This window comes from Ictidomys tridecemlineatus, chromosome 3, assembly GCF_052094955.1.
Source record: "Ictidomys tridecemlineatus isolate mIctTri1 chromosome 3, mIctTri1.hap1, whole genome shotgun sequence".
NCBI classification, from domain to species: domain Eukaryota; kingdom Metazoa; phylum Chordata; class Mammalia; order Rodentia; family Sciuridae; genus Ictidomys; species Ictidomys tridecemlineatus.
The window spans coordinates 44,951,211-44,973,240 of NC_135479.1; the positions used below are offsets into that span (position 1 = coordinate 44,951,211).

The 22,030-nt window shown below is 41.5% G+C and overlaps 1 protein-coding gene and 1 long non-coding RNA gene across 2 annotated transcripts in view; one reads left to right on the top strand and one right to left on the bottom strand.

Moving 5' to 3' along the window:
* Positions 1-1,079: 1,079 nt before the first annotated feature.
* The window catches only part of Pitpna (phosphatidylinositol transfer protein alpha), a 41,265-nt gene continuing 20,314 nt past the window's right edge, over positions 1,080-22,030 (bottom strand). Inside the window, exons 6-12 of the mRNA XM_013359776.2 lie at positions 21,181-21,255; positions 17,875-17,958; positions 14,042-14,119; positions 13,782-13,892; positions 12,734-12,856; positions 4,761-4,829; positions 1,080-3,691 (exon numbers count right to left, since the gene is read on the bottom strand). Of these exons, the coding sequence (XP_013215230.2) occupies positions 4,785-4,829; positions 12,734-12,856; positions 13,782-13,892; positions 14,042-14,119; positions 17,875-17,958; positions 21,181-21,255 (516 nt within the window). The 3' untranslated portion in view covers positions 1,080-3,691; positions 4,761-4,784. The remainder of the gene's footprint in view (positions 3,692-4,760; positions 4,830-12,733; positions 12,857-13,781; positions 13,893-14,041; positions 14,120-17,874; positions 17,959-21,180; positions 21,256-22,030) is intronic.
* LOC144376138 (uncharacterized) lies at positions 4,825-13,686 on the top strand. The gene is made up of 2 exons (XR_013436247.1): positions 4,825-11,480; positions 12,691-13,686. It is a non-coding gene; the product is annotated as an uncharacterized LOC144376138 (long non-coding RNA).

Here is a 22,030-nt window from a genome sequence, read left to right on the forward strand (position 1 = left end):
CAGTCCCTAGGCATTTCACTTTGGTCGTGGAGCTTCTGCATTTAGTTCTCTTCTGCCGCCTTCAAGTGACTCATTTTCTTTTGGTACTGGAGATTTAACCCACAGGCACTTAACTCCCAAGCCCATCCCCAGCCTCTTTTTTTTTTTAATTGTTTATTTTGAGACAAATCTTGAGACTAATTTGATGCCCTCCTGCCTCGGCCTTCGGAGTCGGTGGGATGAAAGGCATGCGCCACCGCACCCGTGTGGCTTTTGCTTTTTGAACTCGTTTTCCCTATTACTAAACATGGGACATTTGGGATTCCTGGACTCTTGAAGATGAGCTATCATGAATGAAAATAAGCCACTGCTTATAGATTTGGTCTAGATTCAAGACTAAACATGAAATGGAGATTGTTTGCCTAAGATTCCTAATAATTTTGTTCAAGTCCTTGATTCTTAATCTTTCTTGGCGGCAGCAGGTGGGAAATGTGTGGGATTCATTTGAGAACCATGCCTTCTCACCGCAAAAAATGCAGCAGGGTAAGGACTCCTACTTTAGCCAGTAAAGTGTGGCCGGTTATCCACAGTCCCAGGTATTCTAGAAGCTGAGGCAGGAGGGTGGCTTGAGCACAAGGTTTGAGGCCAGCCTTTGGAACACTGAGCACTGACACACACACACACATACACACATTAAAAAAAAAAAAAAAAAAAAAAACTGGGCTGGGGCTGTACTTGGTAATAGAGAGCTTGGCTAGCTTGAGTGAGGCACTGGGTTCAATTCTCAGCACCACATAAAAATAAGTAAAGGTATTGGGAAAAAAAACAAAAACCAAATATTTTCTACCTTAAATGTTTTTGCTTGGTAGGGTAGATAAGAGGGATATGTGAAGAGGAGAGGTAAAGAAAAGCAAAAAAGTAAATACTATCAGTAAAAAATGGCTAAATTACATTCAGATATGCAGTGTTACATAAGTAAATCAAAAAGGGCTTGTATCTTTTCCCCAGTCCTGCTCTGGTGAAATGGGGAACATCTGAAAGAGTTTGAAGATATTAGAGTTATATGGACATAAGAAATCAATAAGATGGACTCCAGAAAGCTCTGTCTAGGATTTTATTAGACTGCTTTTTTTTCCCAATATACCTGTATTGGAAGATTGAGACAAAAAGGCACAAACTCACATTAAATAAACAAGGTAATCTAATCAGTTCTACAAAGTGTAGTTTGTAAAAGAAGGAGCACTAGGAACCAACCAAAATAAGTCAGGGAGTCCTGGTATGGACTGTGAAAGGAGAACATGGGAAGATATACACGTGCCCACAATACTGACCCTGTCCCTGACCTCTCAATGAGGAGGCCCAGCAGCCCTTGTGTAGAGGCATTGCTGCTTTCATTTGGGACAAAGACCCTGGAAATCTAATGGAAGCAGCTGGTCTGAAGGGGCATGGCACAGCGGCAGGTGTAATCCCTGGAGCTAAGCCTTTGCTCATCATAAGCCCCTCTGAGTGCTCATATCAGTTTTGGGGTGGAGAAGGAAAAGAAGGAAGGAGCCACTTAAAAGAAGCCAACACTATTGCCCAGCAGCAACATCATCCATAGGGATGGATTAGAAAGAGATATCCCTCCTTTTGTTTGTGTGGGCAGGAGCCCCAGATCTAGGCTGATCTTGAGAAATTCCAGCTCAGCTCATTTAGATGCTTTCAAACAGGGCAACAGGTAGAAGTGGGAGAAGCCAGAGAAAAGGCAAACGAAGAGTCAGCCCCCACCAGAGCTGAAGTGATATGTGTAGATCTCAAAGAACTGAACAAAGGAGGCTAACATCTGCTGATCCTCACACCACATAAACAACTGTCTACTTAGAGTTTCAGTTTCTCCCAAGAAAACCCACACCTGGACTTCACCTAGTTGATGAATGAAGAAGAAAAATCTTTAAGCACAAATATAATTAATAGCTAATATAGAGCTTGCAGGAAAACATTTTAATTTTTCTTCTGTAGGAATGTCTCTCTTCAACTTTTCCAATCCAATCCAATCCATGCTCCTAGCAGTTGAGATGCTGATCACCAGCTGAAATGCCCCAGGTCCATTACCAAAGACCCTACAAGGTGAGGAGATTAATACATAGGAAGGTACCTATAATGAGATATCTCCTGGTCCCAAAGGGACCTCAATGAAGGTCAGAGCTAACCATGCTGAGGGATCTGAATCTGTCTGCCCTTGCCCTAGGAGGGCCACAGGGAAGCATCTGTCAGGAGGATATCACAGGTGCAATCTGTGAGATGCTCCATTATTGCACTTGGAAATGAGTAAGGCAAACACACAGACAAAACTTAAGGATAAAATGTCCCTTCCCACTTCTCATTCTAAACAGATTTGGTTTCTCTCATTAGCAGAGGGACCCAGGCTAGTATGGGTTTGGGTCACTGCACACTCAGGCCAACATACTTCACAAGGCTTGGGAAATGTCAGGTGACACCATAGCTATCTCATATTCTCCCATCAAGAAGGCATACTCAGGTTCTGCTGAGTCAAGGAACTGGGAAGCACTCAGCAATTTCTACTTCCCTGGAGCCTGGACTTGTTCACCAGTCTACTTTAGTGGAGTTCTTCCATTATGATCAGTGCTTACTTCTGATTGTCCAGGACAGAACTCAGCATGGGCAGGACAAGCTGAGTTCGTGATTCCCAAATTCTTTTCCAGTGATTGGAGACAAGAGGGTACATGTTCTGCTGGGGGAGGAGGGAATTTTTGCATGCTCATTTTGTGCAGCATGAAAAGATCAGGACTTCTGCATCCTAACCAGCCTCAAAGACAGAGGACAGGGATCAAAGAAAGCATAGAGAAAACAGGATTATTGCTGAGTGGCAGCACCAGCCCAAAAGGGAAGAGGAGCCTAGAGCTAGCTCCTCAGGGGTCAGATGGATTGGTATCTATGGGGCAGATTCAATTCTAAGGGCCACGCCGGACAATTCCCTCCAGGTGGAAAGGTGACCAGGGTGTCTTGTAGGCTCTGCAGAGAAATTCAGACAGAGTGGGCAACAGAAAGACCAAGAAATCACGCTTGTTTGTAAAAACAGTGGCCAGAGATGCAATGACAGGGGCAGGGATTATTCATATGGGTTAAATTTTCTTTAAACAGAATCTGGGCCTTGGGTACCTCCTTCGTGCTTAGTACATTGTAACAATGGGTAACTGGGAAGAGAGGTAAGAGTTATGAAGCCACATTGCTATTCTGTGGAACTAGGTGGGGGAAATAGGGGAGGATACTGTATTTCTAACTCATCTTCTCTCCCCAGGTGAGCATTTAAAATTTCAAGGATCTGCCCAGGAAGCAAAATACCTCAGTTTATCCCAAGGCTGAAAACAAATGAACTTAAATCACCACATCACAAAAGGCAGCTAACTTGAAGACTAAAAATGTCACTTGGAAATAAAGGTGGGGGCATTTCCAGAAATGGGGCAGAACACAATGGAGAGAGAGGGAGGAGGTGTAAATACAGCAGCCTATACACCACATATCTCAGAAGAGCAGGCTCCCGTAATACCAGACGGTCTATTTGTTCACAATATTAAAGGGCATCTAGAATTAGCTACAGTAAGGAATTGAAAGTTGCCTGAAGAATGGGCACAGAAAGGCTGCGTCCGAAGATGGCCTGTCACTCAGGAGGGTGGAGCTGCTGGGCCTTCCTGTTGACCACTGTCTTGCGAAACTAGAAGAGAAATACAATTATTAAGGAAGCAACAGAGGAAAACAGAAGTACATTGTAAATCATCTTGAATGGAGGAATTTCAAAAGGAGGAAGGATGCTAGTTGTGGGGAGGGGAGTGGGGGAAGAAGGCACTAAGGCCCCAGCAGTGACTGAAAGCTGGCATTGCAGCTATCCTCTTAATCCTACCCTTCTGTCTCCTGGAAACTGCTTTAAGAACATGGGGCAGTGAGTGTACACAGAGGTTTGCATCACTGCTGGTGAGACTCTGGTGCTCCTTCATTTTTTGGTGCTTATAGGACAGCCAGTTTATTTGATTAAGTAATTTTCATTCAGAGCCTAATCTGAGAGCAGAATCAAGTTTTTCTTCCTAGGACCAAGACCACTCTAAGCTACTGAAATAACCTGAATCTGGAGCTAATAAGAGGAAGAAACTTTAGGAAAAGTGACAATGTGAAACAAGGGTCACTCCTATTCCTGTCCTGTGATCTGGGCAGAAACTCTCCTAGCATATGAAATGCTAACTCTATTGAAGACAGCTATTTAGTATGGGACAGGGGGATATAAAATAAGCAACAAAGTGCCAGATACAGTGATGAATGCTAAAAGAAGCTATCTGGCCAACAAATTGTCCAAGGAAATTGAACAGGGCAGGGATGTGAGAACTAGAAAGTCTGGCATGAATAGTACAGGAAAGTCCCCCAATATTGCCACCTTCAACTATGGCTCAAGTTGCAAGAGGGGAAAGTAAATGATGAACTTCATTCATTATTGTGAATTATAAACTTTGCTTCTGTGTCCACAACCCTCTACCCTTCTTGTTACCACCCTGTTAACATCTATCTAGGTGAGTCTTTGTAAAATATGTCCCTTAAGTGTCCTAACAAACATAAAATCCCTTTCATTACAACACAAAAGCTTGCCATTTACCATGACAGTCATTATCATTACTAGAATAAAGGATGAGGAATGAAGTAAGTTTTCTCACTCCATTGTGAGTTGATGAGGTTGTAAGGACCCAAACTAATTGCAGCTTCTATGACAAGCCCAGTGAAAAATATAAAGTACATACAGTGCAGAAGGGGGAGGGGTGGCTTTAGTCATCTGCTGTCATTCCTTTCACTGGGTCCTTTTGTCTCATCTGGAACAGAAAAAGCAACAAAAATTGAAGGCTGATGTAACTCCACCATAAATATGTACTGCCAAGAGATAGGGTAGAGCATTTTTAATGCACAAAGCAAAAACTGGAAAGGCAGAATTCTGCATATATCTAGCCAAAACTATATCATTTATAAGCTCTGTTGTTGGTCCCACCATTCATAACAACTTAGTAATTTGCTAATGCAAAGCCAGGTTCTATTTTCTCACTGCCTTTATTTATTTATGTATGTATATATATATATATATGTTACCAGGGATTGAACCCAGGGACATTTTTACAGTGAGCTATATCCCCATCCCTTTTTATTTATTATTTTGAGATAGTCTCATTAAGTTGCTGAGGCCAACCTTGAACTTGTGATCCTCCTGCCTTTGTCTCCCCAAACCCAGGGCTTGCAGGTATGTGCCATCATGCCCAGCTTTCACTGTCTTTAATAAGATGCAACTTTCTATCAGGGAACATGGTGGCTTCCCCCACTTTCAGAGATGAGTTTCGTCCTCCACCAAGGGTACCACTGAAATAATTCAGGGTTTTATTTTTACAGTAAATGCCCTAAGAATGGTTATTTCCTGCTTCCTGGGGCCTAAATGACATGAGAAATTAACCAGATATTTTGCTATTCCTCAGTCACAGCCATGATAGGCTTTATATACAGTTGAAGAACATGAAAACAGAAGTACCTGGAACAGAAAAAGCAACAAAAATTGAAATCCTTTTTTTGTTTTGTTTTGTTAGCAGTGGTGTCCACTAGGAAATGAGGCCCATTGGACCAATGGGATTTTATTATTATTTGTAAATAAATACCTTTATTTTATTTGTTTTTTTTTTTTATGTGGTGCCAGGGATTGAACCCAGTGCCTCACACATGCTAGGCAAGCGCTCTACTACTGGGTCACAATGCCAACCCGGACCAATTGGGTTTTTATTTTTTGGTGGTACTGGGGATTGAATTCAGGGGCCATTGAGGTTATGTCCCCAGCTTTTATTGTTTTTTTTTTTTTACTTTGAAACAGGGTTTCACCAAATTGCCCAGGTAGGTCTTCTGTCTCAGCCTCCCAAATCACTGGCATTACAGGTATGTGGCACGTGCCTTACAGAAAACCATACTAGATAAAGGAGGATCGCAAATTCAAAGCCAGCCTCAGCAGGTTAGCAAGGCCCTCAGCAACTTAGCAAGACTCTGTCCCCCAAAATAAAAAGGGCCAGGTGTGGTGGTGCATGCCTGTAATCCCAGTGGTTCAGGAGGCTGAGGCAGGAGGATCTCGTGTTCAAAGCCAGCTTCAACTGTGAAGAGCTAAGCAACTCAGTGAGACCCTGTCTCTAAATAAGATACAAAATAGGGCTGGGGACGTGGCTCAGTGGTCTAGTGTCCCTGAGTTCAATCCCCAAGTACAAATAAATAAATAAAAAGGTCTGAGGATGTGGCTCAATGGTTAGGGCCAGGTACTTAAATAAATTCAATATAGGGTAATGATAGAGCAGCATATTTTGCTGTCATAAACATGTACATAAAGAAATTTTGAGGGATAATATATGTTGGAGAGGATGTGGAAAAAAAGAAACACTAAAGTTGGTGAAATTTTCAACCACTATGGAAATCAGTATAGAGGTTCCTCAAAAGATTAGGAATGGGCTGGGGGTGTGGATCAGTGGAAGAGCACTTGCCTACCATGCATGAGGTACTAGGTCAATCCCCTGCACCACATTTAACAAAAATAAAAAAAGGGGGGGGGTGCTGGGGATGTGGCTCAGTGGTAGCACGCTCACCTTGCTCATGTGAGGCCCTGGGTTCAATTCTCAGCCCCACATAAAAATAAATAAATAAAGTAAAGGTACTGTGTCCAACTACAACTAAAAAAATATTTAAAAAAAGAAAAAAAGATTCTCTTAGAACAAAAGCAGAGAGGGAGGATAAAGTGGGTGAGAAAGAAACTACTCTCTTACAAGCACATATTTCATGGGCATAGAAATAATTTTTCAGGGCAAAAACTAATCTCTTGATCCTTTTTTTTTTTTCTCTCAAATTGTTGGGCCTCACCCAAGAATGGTGGGCCTGCCCCTTCCAGGGACTAGATTTACCACAGTGGTGACTGTGGCCTTATGTTGTCCCTTCAAAACAAAAAAACCAATGAACAATAGACAATTATTCATTGGTTTAAAGAATAACTCATAATTCCTACTACAAACTTGCAATTAATCATGAAATACCGAATACCTGTATTTATTCCTCCCCAAAACCCTACTGCGATGGAGGAAAGAAATTAAAAACAAAAAGATATAAAACCACAAAAACAACAGCAAATAAGAGATGGTAACATTCTGAAGATGGAAAAAGGATGGATGAGTAGTAACTAATTCACAGAGCAGCAGAGGCTGACACCTAAGTATGCTTGAGGACGGGGAGCCAAGAAGGAACCTATTAGTTTATGGTGCAGCTTCTCCAAAGGCTTGGGAACTGAGCGCCAGGTCATTCTGCAGGTGGGAGTGCCCAGTGGGTTGAAAACAGATGACTTGTTTGAAAGTCTGAATAGAGAACAGTTAGGTCCAGGTGTACTTTCCCCTTGCTCTCCAGGTCAAGCAACCACCCCACATTAGGCCACATCAAAAGGCAGGAAGTTCACTCGAGATGCAAAGGGAAGCCTAGACTTGGGACCCCAATTCAGTAAGGGGCAAATTAAAGCCAATGGATGATATAGTAAATCTGCCAGGACCCTTTCCCACTTTCCCAGTTTGGTTCCCAAAATGTTGGCTACCTAACTACCCCTATACAAGAGACTGGGGCTGGGTGTGGTGGTATATGCCTGTAATCCCAGTGGCTCAGGAGGCTGAGGCAAGAGGATCGTGAGTTCAAAGCCATCCTCAGCAAAAGTGAGGAGATAAGCAACTCAGTGAGACCCTGTCTCTAAATAAAATACAGAATGGGGTTGGGAATATGGCTCAGTGGTCGAGTGTCTGTGAGTTTAATCCCTGGTACCAGAAAAAAACAGAGAGAGAGACTGGGGAGTCCTCTCTAAGCAAAACGCAGTCCCTTAAAAGACTCCCTATTGTAACTACCTGACTATCCCTACAAGGAAGCTCTCTCATTGGTTTGATGAAAGCCCCTAACATTAAAAAAAAAAAAACAGTCCAAGGGGCTGGGGATGTGGCTCAAGTGGTAGCGTGCTCGCCTGGCATGTATGCGGCCTGGGTTTGATCCTCGGCACCACATACAAAAAGATGTTGTGTCCACCGAAAACTAAAAACTAAACATTAAAAAAACTCTCTCTCTCAAAAAAAAAAAAAAAACAGTCTAAGCAAACTGACAAAAGAACTCAGAGGAAACAGAATATTCAGGGAGCAGAGAGAAACCTCAAAAAACAAAAATGAAAAAAAAAATCCTATGGCTTTAGAAACTGTAGCTTTAGAAAAGGAAGATAGTGCATGTAAGGAAAAAAGGAAGATGTATTAAAAAAAACAGAACAAGAAATTTGAAGTTTTTTTTCCTTTTGTTACTGGGAATTGAACTGAGCATCCTGCATATGCTAGACAAATGCTCTACCATTGAGCTACAGCCCCAATCCCTTTATATTTTTTGGATATATTTTAGATAATTATCTATTCATTTTTATTATTATTTTCCTTTCCTGCATTGTAGTAGGGTTTTGGGAAGGAATAAATACAGGTATTCAGTCTTTCCTGATTAAAATTGCTCACACTGGCCTTGCCTCACCCTCCCAAGCTTATGCCACCATGCTAGCTTAAAATTTTTTAAAATTCACCAGGTACAGTGATGCACACTAATCCCAGTGAATGAGGATGATGAAGCAGGAGGATCACAAGTTTGAGGCTGGCCTCAGCAATTTAGTGAGGCCTAAACAACTTACCAAGACCTTGTCTCAAAATAGCAAAAAAAAAAAAAAAAAATTTTTTTTAACTCAACAGATGATAAGTTAACAATTGGAAAAAAGTCTTCCAGAGGGTAAACAAAAAAAGAGAAAGAGAGAGAGAAATAAGAAGAGTAGAGAGTTTCCGGGTGTGGTGGTGCACGTCTGTAATCCCAGTGACTCTTGAGGCTGAGGCAGGAAGATTACAAATTCAAGGCAAGCCCCTGAATTTAGAAACTTAGCAAGACCCTACCTCAAGATAAAAAAGAAAAAAGACTGGGGATGTAGCTCAGTGGTAAAATGTCCCTGTCTTGTGTTCAATCCCCAGAACCAAACAATTAGAGGGTCAATTCAGGAAGGCTAAACTCTGACTAATACAAATTCCAGAATGAGAACAAAGAAAACAGAGGGGAGGAAAATATCAAATAAATAATACAATAACATTTTCCTGGACCAGAAATCGTTGAATTCAAAGACTAATAGAGCAGAATGAATGAGAATGGACCAATACCAATAGCAGCCACATTATCATGCACTGCATCTCCCACTAACCACACCAAGCCAGCCACAGAAAGACTCAAAAACAAAGCTTGTCTTTGTTTAATATCATTGAGTTAACAAAAATAAAGAAGACAGTTATTAATTTTATTTAAAAAATTATCCAAGGAATGAATGAAAATCTAAGTAGACTACAGGCTTCAGTTGGGAAAAAAAATGGCAAAGTCATAATATAAGCAGTGAATAATGAATTAACCAAAACTTGTGATATTGAACGGTGGCAAGGGGAAGTATTTGAGTGATGAGTGGCATAACAGGGTGAAATCTCCCATAAGGAAGAAGGCAACAGTTAATCTTAAAGTTCAGAAATTAAGAATTAAACCGGGGCTGGGGATGTGGCTCAAGCGGTAGCGTGCTCGCCTGGCATGCGTGCAGCCCAGGTTCGATCCTCAGCACCACATACAAACAAAGATGTTGTGTCCGCCGAAAACTAAAAAATAAATATTAAAAATTCTCTCTCTCTCTCTCTCTCAAAAAAAAAATTAAATTAAATAAAAAAAAAAAAGAATTAAACCGAGCGCAGTGGTGCACGCCTATAATCCCAGCAGTTTGGTAGGCTGAAACAGGAGAATTGCGAGTTCAAAGCCAATTTCAGCAACTCTAAGGCACTAAGCAACTCAGTGAGACCCTGCCTTGAAATAAAATGCAAAATAGGGAAATAAAATGCAAAATAGGGCTGGGGATGTGGCTCAATGGACGAGTGCCCAAGTTCAATCCCTGGTACAAAAAAAAAAAAAATTAAAGAGTATAAGCATATGATTTAGAAATATGCAATGAACAAAAGAAACAACCATAAGAATTACAAGGGACTACTTTTGTGGAGTGGGGTCCATGTGGAAAGCTGCTTCTTCATCAGCCTGGGATACTACTGAGTCATCCACTCCATCTCCCATACTGAGGGTTAAACCTACTGAACAACATCCCCTTTTTATTTCATTTTGAGACAACTTTCATTGTGTTGCCCAGGATGGCCCTGAACTTGGAATCTTCCTGCCTCAGTCTGGGATCACAGGTATATGCTACCACACCCAGCCACTATCAGAGTGGGTGTAAAAATAAACTTTTGAGAAAACAAATATATATATTTTAGTAAGTGTGAAGGCTGGGGATCAAACCCAGGGCCTTGTGCATGCTAGCCCAACAAATAGTTTTTTCTTTTTAGGTATTGGGGATGGGGATTTAACCCAGGGGCATTCCACCTCTGAGCCTCATCGCCAGCCCTTTTTTTTTTTTTAAAGAGAGAGTGAGAGAGGCAGAGAGAGGCAGAGAGAGAAAGAGAGAGAGAATTTTTTTATCGCCAGCCCTTTTTTATTTTTATTTTGAGATAGGGTCTCCCTAAGTTTCTTAGGCTGGCAGTAAACTTAAAATGCTCCTACTTCAGCCTCACAAGTCACTAGTATTGTAAGCATGAACCATCATGTCCATCAAATTTATTTTTATTTTTATTTTTATTTATTTATTTATTTTTTAATATTTATTTTTCAGTTTTCAGCGGACACAACATCTTTGTTTGTATGTGGTGCTGAGGATCGAACCCGGGCCGCACACATGCCAGGCGAGCGCGCTACTGCTTGAGCTACATCCCCAGCCCCTCAAATTTATTTTTAGATAGAGAAAAAAATAAGTCAGGGGTTTAGTTAGCATACAAAGGTTCTATTCAGTTGCTAAGCAGGTTAAAACATGTTCCACAATGACACGGATTTGGTTTGTTTTTTCTTATACTGCAAATTAGTTTTAAAATTCTAATTCCAAAGCATTTCCTGCATTTGCAGTTATTCTCGAGGGCAGTGATAATCTAAGCATTTGGCATAATCCTCCATGGAATGGAGAAACATCAAAAAAGTGGAGTGGGAGTTAAAAAGCAAAAGGAGGACAACAAACACATGAACCCCAATGTACTTTACACTGGCCTTTGATGGGCAGTGGGGAGTTAAAGCTCCAAGCCAAACCTTAATGAAAACCTCCATGTTGCTCCAGTTGGTAACTTTTCTTTTTAGTCACGACTAGGGTGACCAAAAGATTCTAGTCTCTCTCTCATACAGGCAAAATCACCAGAGCCTTGAACTTTCAAATCTACTACTTCCTGATGATCCTTAGCAGAAGAATTAGGACTGTGCCCGAAATGCTGTCACTTCACTGCCAAATGCAGCTGAATGAATTACCAAAACATCTGCCTTCAGCAGGAACCAATTCAGGGCAGCACCTGCCAGTAAGTCAGCCTAGGAAGAGAGATATCCAAGAACAGTTGGGGGGGGGGGGGGCGGCTCCAGAGGAAGGAAGGATTTCTGCACCCAGGATCCACACTAGACCAGCACCGTGAAGTACAGAGCACCTGTGTAGCATGGGACACCAGGGGAACCCAAACCTGGTCCTCACTTAAGGCCCTGCCAGAGAGCTGGATAAGGCTATTCCAAAGTAAGGTCTTTGCTGGATACCCAGGCTTCACACCAACCCCCACTAGGGGCTAGGAGGGAGAAATCAATACCCTGGCTTTTAGCCCTGAGAGGTCAGGGGTGCCCCAAATAGCACATAAGAGGAGGAGAAAAGGGGAGTGATTCAGAGTTATGATTTTGTAGGGCTAGGGGTACAACTCAGTGGTACAGCATTTTGCCTAGCAGCACAACAAGGCCCTGGGTTAAATTCCCAGCCTGTTTAAAAAAAAAAAAAAAAAAAAAAAAAAGCTGTGGCTTTGGGTCACACATTGGGCTTTCCTGCTGCCTCTATCACCTGCAGCCCAGCACAGCCACACTGAGCTCCCAGAGCCTCTTCCCTTGGCTGACAGTTGACAGTGCCTCCTCATAGGACTTGTGATGATGGCACTAGGTGGTGTATGTAAAAGCCCCTAGAACAGTGCTTAGCACACAGTGGGAGTGCCTGTTATTCACTGACCACCTCCTCTAAATAGGCCTCTCAGGGAAACCTCCCTAAATGAGGCATAAGGGCTGGGTCTCCAGATTCCATGAAGTAGATAGCCCTTCTTCTGGGATCTATGCCAAGGCCAAAAAAAAAGCAAAAGCTCCAAACTCTAAAATTAGCTCAAAACAACCATTCAGAGCAACGAGCTTCTGTGAGTGCTATTGCTGTCCTCTGTGGGTATTGTGGGTGGTATTCATGGTTCAGCCCAACTTGCCTCCTACCAGGGTCACCTCCAACTCTGCAGCTCAGCATGATCCCTCACCTGGCTCTGAAGTCACTATAGTGGCAGTATCATTCCCTTGGCACTTGGCATAGATGACCTTATTTGTCTCTGTGGATATGCCAAGACCTTAACTAGACTTCACATTAAAGAACATGGGCCATTTTCTTCCCTATGGCTCCCATATTGCCTGGTAATTCATCTTACCTTTAGCAGACTAGAACTACAGGGCAGTGGCCCTTAGTGAAGTGTCCCAGAATGACAGTTTCCCTAATATTTACAGATTTCTCTGAGAGCTGTAGAGTCTCCCCTGGGATCCCACTCACCTCATCTAGCTGTCTCTTCGTCTCTTCTTCCATCCTTCGAATGTCATCCATGGTCAGATCAACCCACTTATCAAGCCAACAGAACAGCTGCCTGTGGAAATTTGTAAACAGACGCTTCTCTTGCTATAAAAAGGAGGGAACCAAGTTAGAACAAGAAGGGGAAAGCCACTGCTACCGCCCTCCTCGACACAATCTCCATGCTACTGGGGAGGAGTGATATCTGGATGACTTATCTGGATTAGCCATAGGTCAGTGACCTTTGCCTTCATGTGTTAAACAGGTAAGGCTTCAAGCATGAGGGAGCCCTCAAGAAAGGATAGATGCCTACTTTGCAGCTAGGCCCTTTGCCCCAAATACTACCAACAGGCAGCCTATGATCATGCTCCTAGTCAAACTAAGGCCTCCAAGCAACTGTCAGACTTCCTCCTTATCTTTGGTGCCTAATGCTAGGTTTTTTGTTTTTTTTTTTAATTTATTTTTTAGCTTTTGGCGGACACAACATCTTTGTTTGTATGTGGTGCTGAGAATTGAACCCAGGCCGCAAGCATGCCAGGCAAGCGTGCTACCGCTTGAGCCACATATCCAGCCCCTAATGCCAGGTTTTAACTGGCCAACAGCTATGAATTGTGACCCAAGAGTATGTGTCTAATTCAGAGAATTAAAAGACTATAAAATTGCTTAGGTCTGCCCAGTTGAGTAACTCAGAGCACTAGAAAATTTGGCTCACAGTACCTCTTGCTTTTTGGCTTCAAGAAAAGAGAGACTGAGTTTTATTTTTATTTCAATCATAGCAAGACCCTTTCTGTTTCCTTCTTTTTCCTTGGTTTCCTCCCTGTTGCATGTGGTGCCCCGAGATAGACAACATTAAACTGTAAGACAGTTACATGCAAGTGAAAATGAGGATCTAAAAAATTAAACTGTGAAATATGATTATGCTGGCAACCTATAACACAGGTCACGTGTGTCGTATGATCTTTTCTTGTTGGGCCAAACATCCACCACACACATACACACACACAGGTCTCACCTTGTCACCCTTGTCACTTACCTTATGTATAAAATTTTCCACTTTGTTCTGCAGGCCCCACCACTTGAACTTGACAGTAACCAGTTTGTATGCACACATATATGGCCAGTCTTTCTCATTTACAAGTTCTTGCTGCATTAGAAACACAGCCAGAGGCAAGCCAGTAACTAAGAGGAAAGACCTTAGGCTGTAGGGGAGACCAGCCCCAGCCATTCCCTCCTCCATGGGGAGGCCCACCCACTCTGTGCCCAGCCCCCTGGTGGTAAGGATGTGAACTGCACCTTCCAATTTGGACCCAAGGGTCCTCGGCCTGTTTTGACAGATTTAAATTTTGCAGGGTCTTCCTCTGCCTTGTAATCCTGAGAAGTTGTGGAATAAGGGTTGGAGGGGAAGGGAAAAAGAGAGAAGGAGAGAGGAAGATGTCAGATTTTCATTAAAGTATACTTCATATCAGGTCTTGATGCTGCTGGCATATAGCAAATAGGGGAAAATGTTATAAACAAGATGTAGAACTGTTTACATTTGCCTTAGAGCAGAGTTCCATGTAATTCTTTTCTGCCAGGGTTTGTTTTCAATTTTACCAGTATAAAACTGTCACCAGATTTTTCTGAGAAGGCACGTATTTCCAATTTTAAGACAGATTTTCAAACCTGGGTAAGCATCCAAATTGTCAGGGAAGACTTTCAAGATACAGATTTCTGGGTCACCCTACCTAAAACCTAGTGACTAAAATATCTGCAGGTGAGGACAGCAGCATGGATTTGCTTTCTTTCTTTGTAATCCCTGAAGGTAATTTTAAAACATAGCCATAGCTCAGGACAACTGGCCATCATTTCTGAAATCTTGTCTAATCTCCACTTGTTTTAATAAAATTACTATTAGAAGTGTTCACTGTCTAGGACCTATCCTTGTGAACTTTACTGGTCAGTCTCACTTCACTGACTTATTTAATTTTTAAATTTAAACTAAAATTTTAATCTGATGCATAAAAACATAAAATTACACATATTTATGGATGCCATGTGATACTGATACACTGTATACTGTAATGTTTGAATCAGATTGAACCTATCTGGGTCCTTAAACATGTATAATTTCTTTATGGTCAAAACATTCAAACGGGCTGGTCACAGTACCACATGCCTATAATCCCAGGGCTGAGGAAGCTGAGGCAGGAGGATCTCAAATTCAAAGCCAGCCTCAGCAACTGTGAAGCATTAAGCAACTCAGTGAGACCTTGTCTCTAATCAAAATACAAAATAGGGCTGGAGATGTGGCTCAGTGGTTGGGTGCCACTGAGTTCAATCCCCCGTACCCACCCACCCCTCGACCCCCGCAAAAAAAAAAATTCAAATTCCTTTCCTCTAGTTTTTCTAGATATACAATACACTATCATTATCCATAGTCACTCTACTGTGCACGCCAGAACCTCTTATCCTACATACCACAACTTAGTCATTGATAACCTCTTTCCATTCCTCCCTCCCCAACATCACTGATTCATAATACAATCAATTCTCTGTGTTAATTAATCACAACAAAAGTTTAATTTTCAGCTGGAACTCCACATTGACTAATGTGGGCTCAAGAAAAACAAACTTAGTATACTATCTTAGTATTTACTTGATGAAAATAACAAAGATAATATCACACACACACACACACACACATACCTGCACACACACAGTATTTTCCCAAACTATGGGGATTATTTGTGTATTCAAAATAAAAATAAAAACCTCTACCCTACTATTACCTTCCTTTCACACACACACACTCTTTTTTTGTGGTACTTGGAACTGAATTCAGGGCCTGGTGCATGCTAGATAGGCACCCTACACTAAGCTACATCCCCAGGTCTCCTTCTACTCTTAGAACCAGAGTTGACAAAATAGTCAAAGAACCTTAGTTTTTGCTAGTTTAGTGTTTGAGAAACACTTGGGTATGTTCAGTTTGAGAAAATTCATCAGGCTGTACATTTATGACATACTCATCTGGCTAGTCACACTTCAGTTAAAAGCTTTTTGAAAAATTAACCAATCTTTTGAGCACGGGGTAGGGATGTTAAGCAAGGAAGCACAAGATGGTTTTCTTATCTTTTTGGAAATGCACAAAGTGAACTATCTAAAGTGCACACAGTGACCACAGGAAAGAGGTATCAGACCCCTGGATACAAAAAAGCAAACATTTACTCCCTATCAATGGGCAGAGTTAAATTCCTGTCTCATGATTCCAACAAGTCCTCTGTCAAAAAAGAGCAGTAATGGGCTGGGGATGTGGTTCAAGCGGTAGCACGCTTGCCTGGCATGCGTGCGGCCCGCGTTCGATCCTCAGCACCACATACCAACAAAGATGTTGTGTCCGCCGAGAACTAAAAAATAAATATTAAAAATTCTCTCTCTCTCTCTCTCTCTCTCTCCCTCTCTCTTAAAAAAAATAAATAAATAAACTTAAAAAAAAAAAAGAGCAGTAATGAGTGAAGGGGCATCAAACCCTTCTATTCCCTAAATAGATACTTTCTGGGAGCACAAGGGTAAACAAGCTGGACAGACCTGGTCCTTGTCTCATCAAGCTATGATCTAGCAGTGGACCAACCTTTTCCAGTTAAAATATTTGTTACTGTGAAAAGCTACTACCAGCTTCTTAAGACAGGAGATAAGTCTTTTCCTATATTCTGTTCCTCTCATTGGGAACATACAGAACCTAAGAGAGTACTCCAAACAGGCAATACATGTTTTAAAATTACTGGATTCAAAAAATAAATCTGAAAACTAGTGCCTTGATTTTTCAGGTTAAACATCATTTTGGCAGGTCAAAACACTCTACCAATGGCATCTACACTGTCTAATAATAACTTCCAGAGGCCAAACAGGACACATAAATTTGGGCTGCTATTTCCCCAGTAGCATCCCCAACTCAAGACAAGGGGGAATTCTAAATACTAACTTTAAAAATAAAACAAATAAACTGGGCATAGTGGCACATGCCTATGATCCCTGCTAATTGGGAGGCCAAGAGATTAAAAGTTCAAGGCTGGCCTTGGCAACTTAGACCTTGTCTCAAAATAAAAAGGGTTGGAGATGTAGCTCAGTGGTAGAGTTCCCTGGATCCAATTTCTAATCAAAAAATCCCTGGGGCTGGGGATGTGGCTCAAGCGGTAGCGCGCTCGCCTCGCATGCGTGCGGCCCAGGTTCGATCCTTAGCACCACATACCAACAAAGATGTTGTGTCCGCCGAGAACTAAGAAAAAATAAATAAATGTTAAAATTCTCTCTCTCTCTCTCTCTCTCTATCCCCCTCTCTCTCACTCTCTCTTTAAAAAAAAAAAAAATCCCTAACCACATTTTGAATAAATAAACAAAACAATGCAGGGAATGGTGACAAACACATGTAATCCCAGCTACCTGGGAGGCTTAACAGGAGGATCAAAAGTTCAAGGCCAGCCCAGACAATTTAGTGAGAGCTTATCTCAAAATAAAATAGATGGACACAGTAGCACACACCTGTAGTCCCAGCTTGAGAGGCTGAAGCAGGAAGATCACATTTGAGGCTAGCCTTGGCAACTTAGTGAAACCCTGTCTCAAAATAAAAAAGCCAGGCATGGTGGGGCACACCTGTAATCCCAGAAGCTTGGGAGGATAAGAAAGGAGAATTGCGAGTTCAAAACCAGCTTCAGCAAAAGCGAGGCACTAAGCAACTCAGTGAGACCCTGTCTCTAAATAAAATACAAAACAGGGCTGAGGATACGGCTCAGTGGTTGAGTGCCCCTGAGTTCAATCCCTGGTACCAAAATAAATAAATAAATAATAAAATGTTGGTGGGGGGTTGGGGGGTATAATACAGTAATATTAGAGTAGTAGAGGGATCCTGGGTTCAACTCCCAGTACCAGGAAAAAATAATTAAATATTTTAAAATTTAAAAAGGGACCAAGGATATACCTCAGTGGTAGCATTTGCAAGGTTCTGGTTCAATCCATAGTACCATAAAAAAATAAAATAAGTAAAACAGCAAACAATAAAAGAGAGAACTTCCTTTTGAGCCAAGTTTGATATTGTTCCCTGGTTTCTCTAATAGAAGTCACTTCTACATCCAACATCTTTAAGTAGTTCTTACCTTGCTAAGTACTTGACTTCGATCTGCAATGTCTATATATATGGTTTCCACATGTTTCCATGCCTCAGGCTCCAGTTTATGCACCTGCAGGAAGAAGGGGATTTCCTTCAGGCTATATGTATAAGGTATCCATAAACATAAATGAATTTTGTGTTTATACTTGGGTCCCATCCCCAAGATATGTTTTTATGTATATGCAAATATTCTAAATCCGAAATCTAAAACACTTCTGGTCCAAAGCATTCCAGATAAGGAATAGTCAGCCTGTACAAAGTTATGCAGAGGAGCTGGGTACAGTGGTATATACTTATAATCCCAGCAATTAAGCAAGATCTTGTTTCAAAAAAAATTTTTTTTAAAGGATTGGGGGGGGCTGGGGAGGTGGCTCAAGCGGTAGCGCGCTCGCCTAGCATGCGTGCGGCCCGGGTTCGATCCTCAGCAGCACCACATACCAACAAAGATGTTGTGTCCGCCGAGAACTAAGAAAAAATAAATAAATGTTAAAATTCTCTCTCTCTCTGTCCCCCTCTCTCTCACTCTCTCTTTAAAAAAAAAAAAAAAAAAAAAAAAAAGGATTGGGGGCTGTAGCTGAGCATGTTTGAGGTCCTGGATCCAATCTGCAACATCACCATAAAATATACATATAGAAATAGGACACTGGATTTTAAGTAGACATAAATTAGAGAATAAAGCTGATTTTTTCAGGCTAAGTTCCATTTCCACAGGTCAAAATATCCTTAGGACTCCTAGGTGCATTTTATTTTATTTTATTTTTTAATTTTTTTTAATATTTATTTTTTTTAGTTCTCGGCGGACACAACATCTTTGTATGTGGTGCTGAGGATCGAACCTGGGCCGCACGCATGCCAGGTTACTGCTTGAGCCACATCCCCAGCCTTCCTAGGTGCATTTTAGACCTATCCCAGCACTACATTGTTTCCTCATGTTACCCTTAGTAAAGTCTACATATTTCTGGAGATGTTGCCTGCTTAGCCACACATGCTTATTTTAATCATCTGTATAGGTACATAGTATGAAATTTTTAGAACACAAATTCAAAATATATGGAAAGGATACAATGAAGAGTAACTTTCTTGCTTGTCCCCCAGGCCCACTCTAGTACAGACACTGTTGCTATAATCAATCCCCGCCAACCCCCTCCACCCCCGGCACAGTTTTTATTTTTAATACAAACACTAGAACATATACACATTTGTTAGTATCTTGCTTTTTTCATTGAACAACATATATATACCTTTTTTAAAAAAAATTTTTTTAGTTGTTGATGGAACTTTATTTTATTTATTTATTTATATGCAGTGCTGAGAATCAAACCCAGTGCCTCACACTTGCAAGGCCAAGTGCTCTACCACTGAGCCACAATCCCAGTCCCTGAACAATATATTTTTATTGGTGAATAATTACACATAATGGTGGAATTATGCCATACTTGTACATACACATAACATACTTTGATCAATTTCATTCCCCATGGGCTGGGGATGTGGCTCAAGCGGTAACGCGCTCGCCTGGCATGCACGGGGCGCTGGGTTCAATCCTCAGCACCACATAAAAAAAATAAAATAACGATGTTGTGTCCACCGAAAACTACAAAATAAATATTTTTTTAAAAAAATTTCATTCCCCAGTTAACTTCCCTTTCCCTCTCTCCCTTCCTTCCCCTAAATAAAAAGCTTGAGGATTGTTCTTTATTGTCTTCTTATTTTTGATTTTTGATTCTGGGGACTGAACCCAGGGATGCTTAACCACTGTGTCACATCCCTGGCCCTTTTTATATTTTGTTTTGAGACAGGGTCTTGCTAAATTGCTGAGTTCCTGAGGTTGGCCTTGAGCTTGTGATCCTCCTGCCTCATACTCCCAAGTCGCTGGGATTACAGGCATGAGCCACCATGCCCAGCTCTTGTGCTGTTTCTAATCTTTGGTTACACAAAGAATGCTATAATGGCCAGGCATGGTGGTACGCATCTGTAATCCCAGTGGCTTGAGAGGCTAAGGCAGAAGGATAGAGAGTTCAGAGCCAGCCTAAGCAACTCAGTGAAACCTAGTCTCTAAATAAAAATACAAAAAAGGGCTGGGGATGTCGCTCAGTGGTTAAGTGCCCCTGGTTTCTATCTCTAGTAAAAGAAAAAGAAAAAAAAATGTTGCTATAATGTATTTCTTTGTGTATGTTATGACACATATGTGAGAAAATAATTGTCTAGTAAATTCCTAGATAGGGAATTCCTAAGACAAAGGAAAGGTGTATTTTAGCTGGGCATGATGGCATGTACCCATATTCTCAGCTACTCAGAAAGCCAAGGTGGGAGTATTACAAGTTTGAAGCCAGTCTGGGCAATTCAGTGAAATCCTGCCTCCAAATAAACAAACCCCCAAACAAACAAACCCACAAAAAACAAAAAGAGCTGGGGGCTGGGGATATAGCTTAGTGGTACAGCACTTGCCTAGTATGCACAAGGCCCTGAACTGGGAGAAGAAAAAAAAATGTGTATTTTAAAAATTTGTGCTCTACAGAAGCTATAATTTTTTTGTTTTGTTTTGTTTTATGCAGCTGGAGATCAAACCTAAATCTTTATGCATGCTAGGCATGCTAGGCAAGCCCTCTACTACTGAGCTACATCTCCAGCCCAGAAGCTGTAATTTTGTTGTTTTAGAAATACCACTCCAGGCCTGCGGATATAGCTCAGTTGGTAGAGTGCTTGCATGCATAAGGCCCTGGGTTCAATCCCCAGCACCACAAAACAAAAAAAAGAAAAAAAAAAGAAAGAAAGAAAGAAAGAAAGAAAGAAAATCCCGCTCCAACGGGACATAGTATTCTACTTGCCCATAATCAGAGCAACTGGGGATGCTGAGGCGGGGGAGGGCAAGTCTGAGGCCAGCATGGGCAAATCAGTCTCAAAATAAAAAATTTTAAAAAGGGCTGAGGATATAGCTCAGTTATAAAGTGCTCCTGGGTTTGAGACCCAGTACCATAAATAAATAGTGACAGATTGACAAACAGATAAATAAAATACAGCTCCTCTGCACCAGTAACTGCATTTTAGACCTATCCCAGCACTACAGGAAGGTGCAGTAAGAAATCTCAGAGATCACATTTTGAAAATCAAAAATGGGGCAATCTTACCCTGGGGTAAGACAGGTTTAACAAGAAGCCCCAGCTTTCCTGGCCAAGTGAAAGAGGACCACAGAGAGGACCCCATGGTAGGGATACAGAAGCTATAGGACAGAAATTCAAGATCCTGTCCTGAATCCTGGAAACTCTTGGGAACCTTGGGAAATACTACTTACATTCTCCTGGGTGCCAAGATCTGGTTTGTGCCAAGTTTCAATTTTAATCAGAAAGTCCTCTTTCATGTACTCATTCTGGAAGAGGGAAAAAGAAAACACATACATACACTTTACAGTCACCATGTTCATAGCTGGAGAGTATGGTCTCCCATCACTGGACCCTGGGCAGCTGGAAGAATCCAGGCCTTGCCTGATAATAATAGCTAACTTCGCTGGGGACCCATCATATGTGAGACATGCGTCACTCCAGTTGAATTCTCACTCCAGCTTGTGATGTCTATGGAATCATCCTCATTTTACAGATGAGGACAATGACATTCACAAGTTAGGTGATGCAGTCAAGGCCCGAGATAGATCATCACAGAACTGGCTAAAAAGCAGATTGTTTAACTTTAGAGTCCTTGTATTTAACTAGTCTTCCATATTACTTCATGCATAGGGTACTAATACTTAATTAGTATCATGGAGAGAGTAAGGAAGACTCCAACGAACAAAAAACATTCATCATGGCCCTTTTCTCCTTAGCTAGCCTTTGGCTGAGATAACCCTTCATGTTAATTATTGTCTCCTTCTCTTAGTGCTTTTTAAAAACTACAACTGTAAAAGGGGAAAAAAACGAAAACAAAAACTGTAACTACTAAAAAGAGGAAAAACCCATTATCATCTCAACAGGAATTAAGTTTCCTAGAAGAGACAATGCACTTGGATGAGTATGCTGAAGGGTGGAAGGGTGTGGACAGTGACAAAGGGGATGATCACAGAAGAAATATCTTGTTGACTTCACAATTTGCCCAAAGGTCAGTGCTCACTGGGGTCAACAGGTGCTCAATAGGAAAGGAATGTCACAATC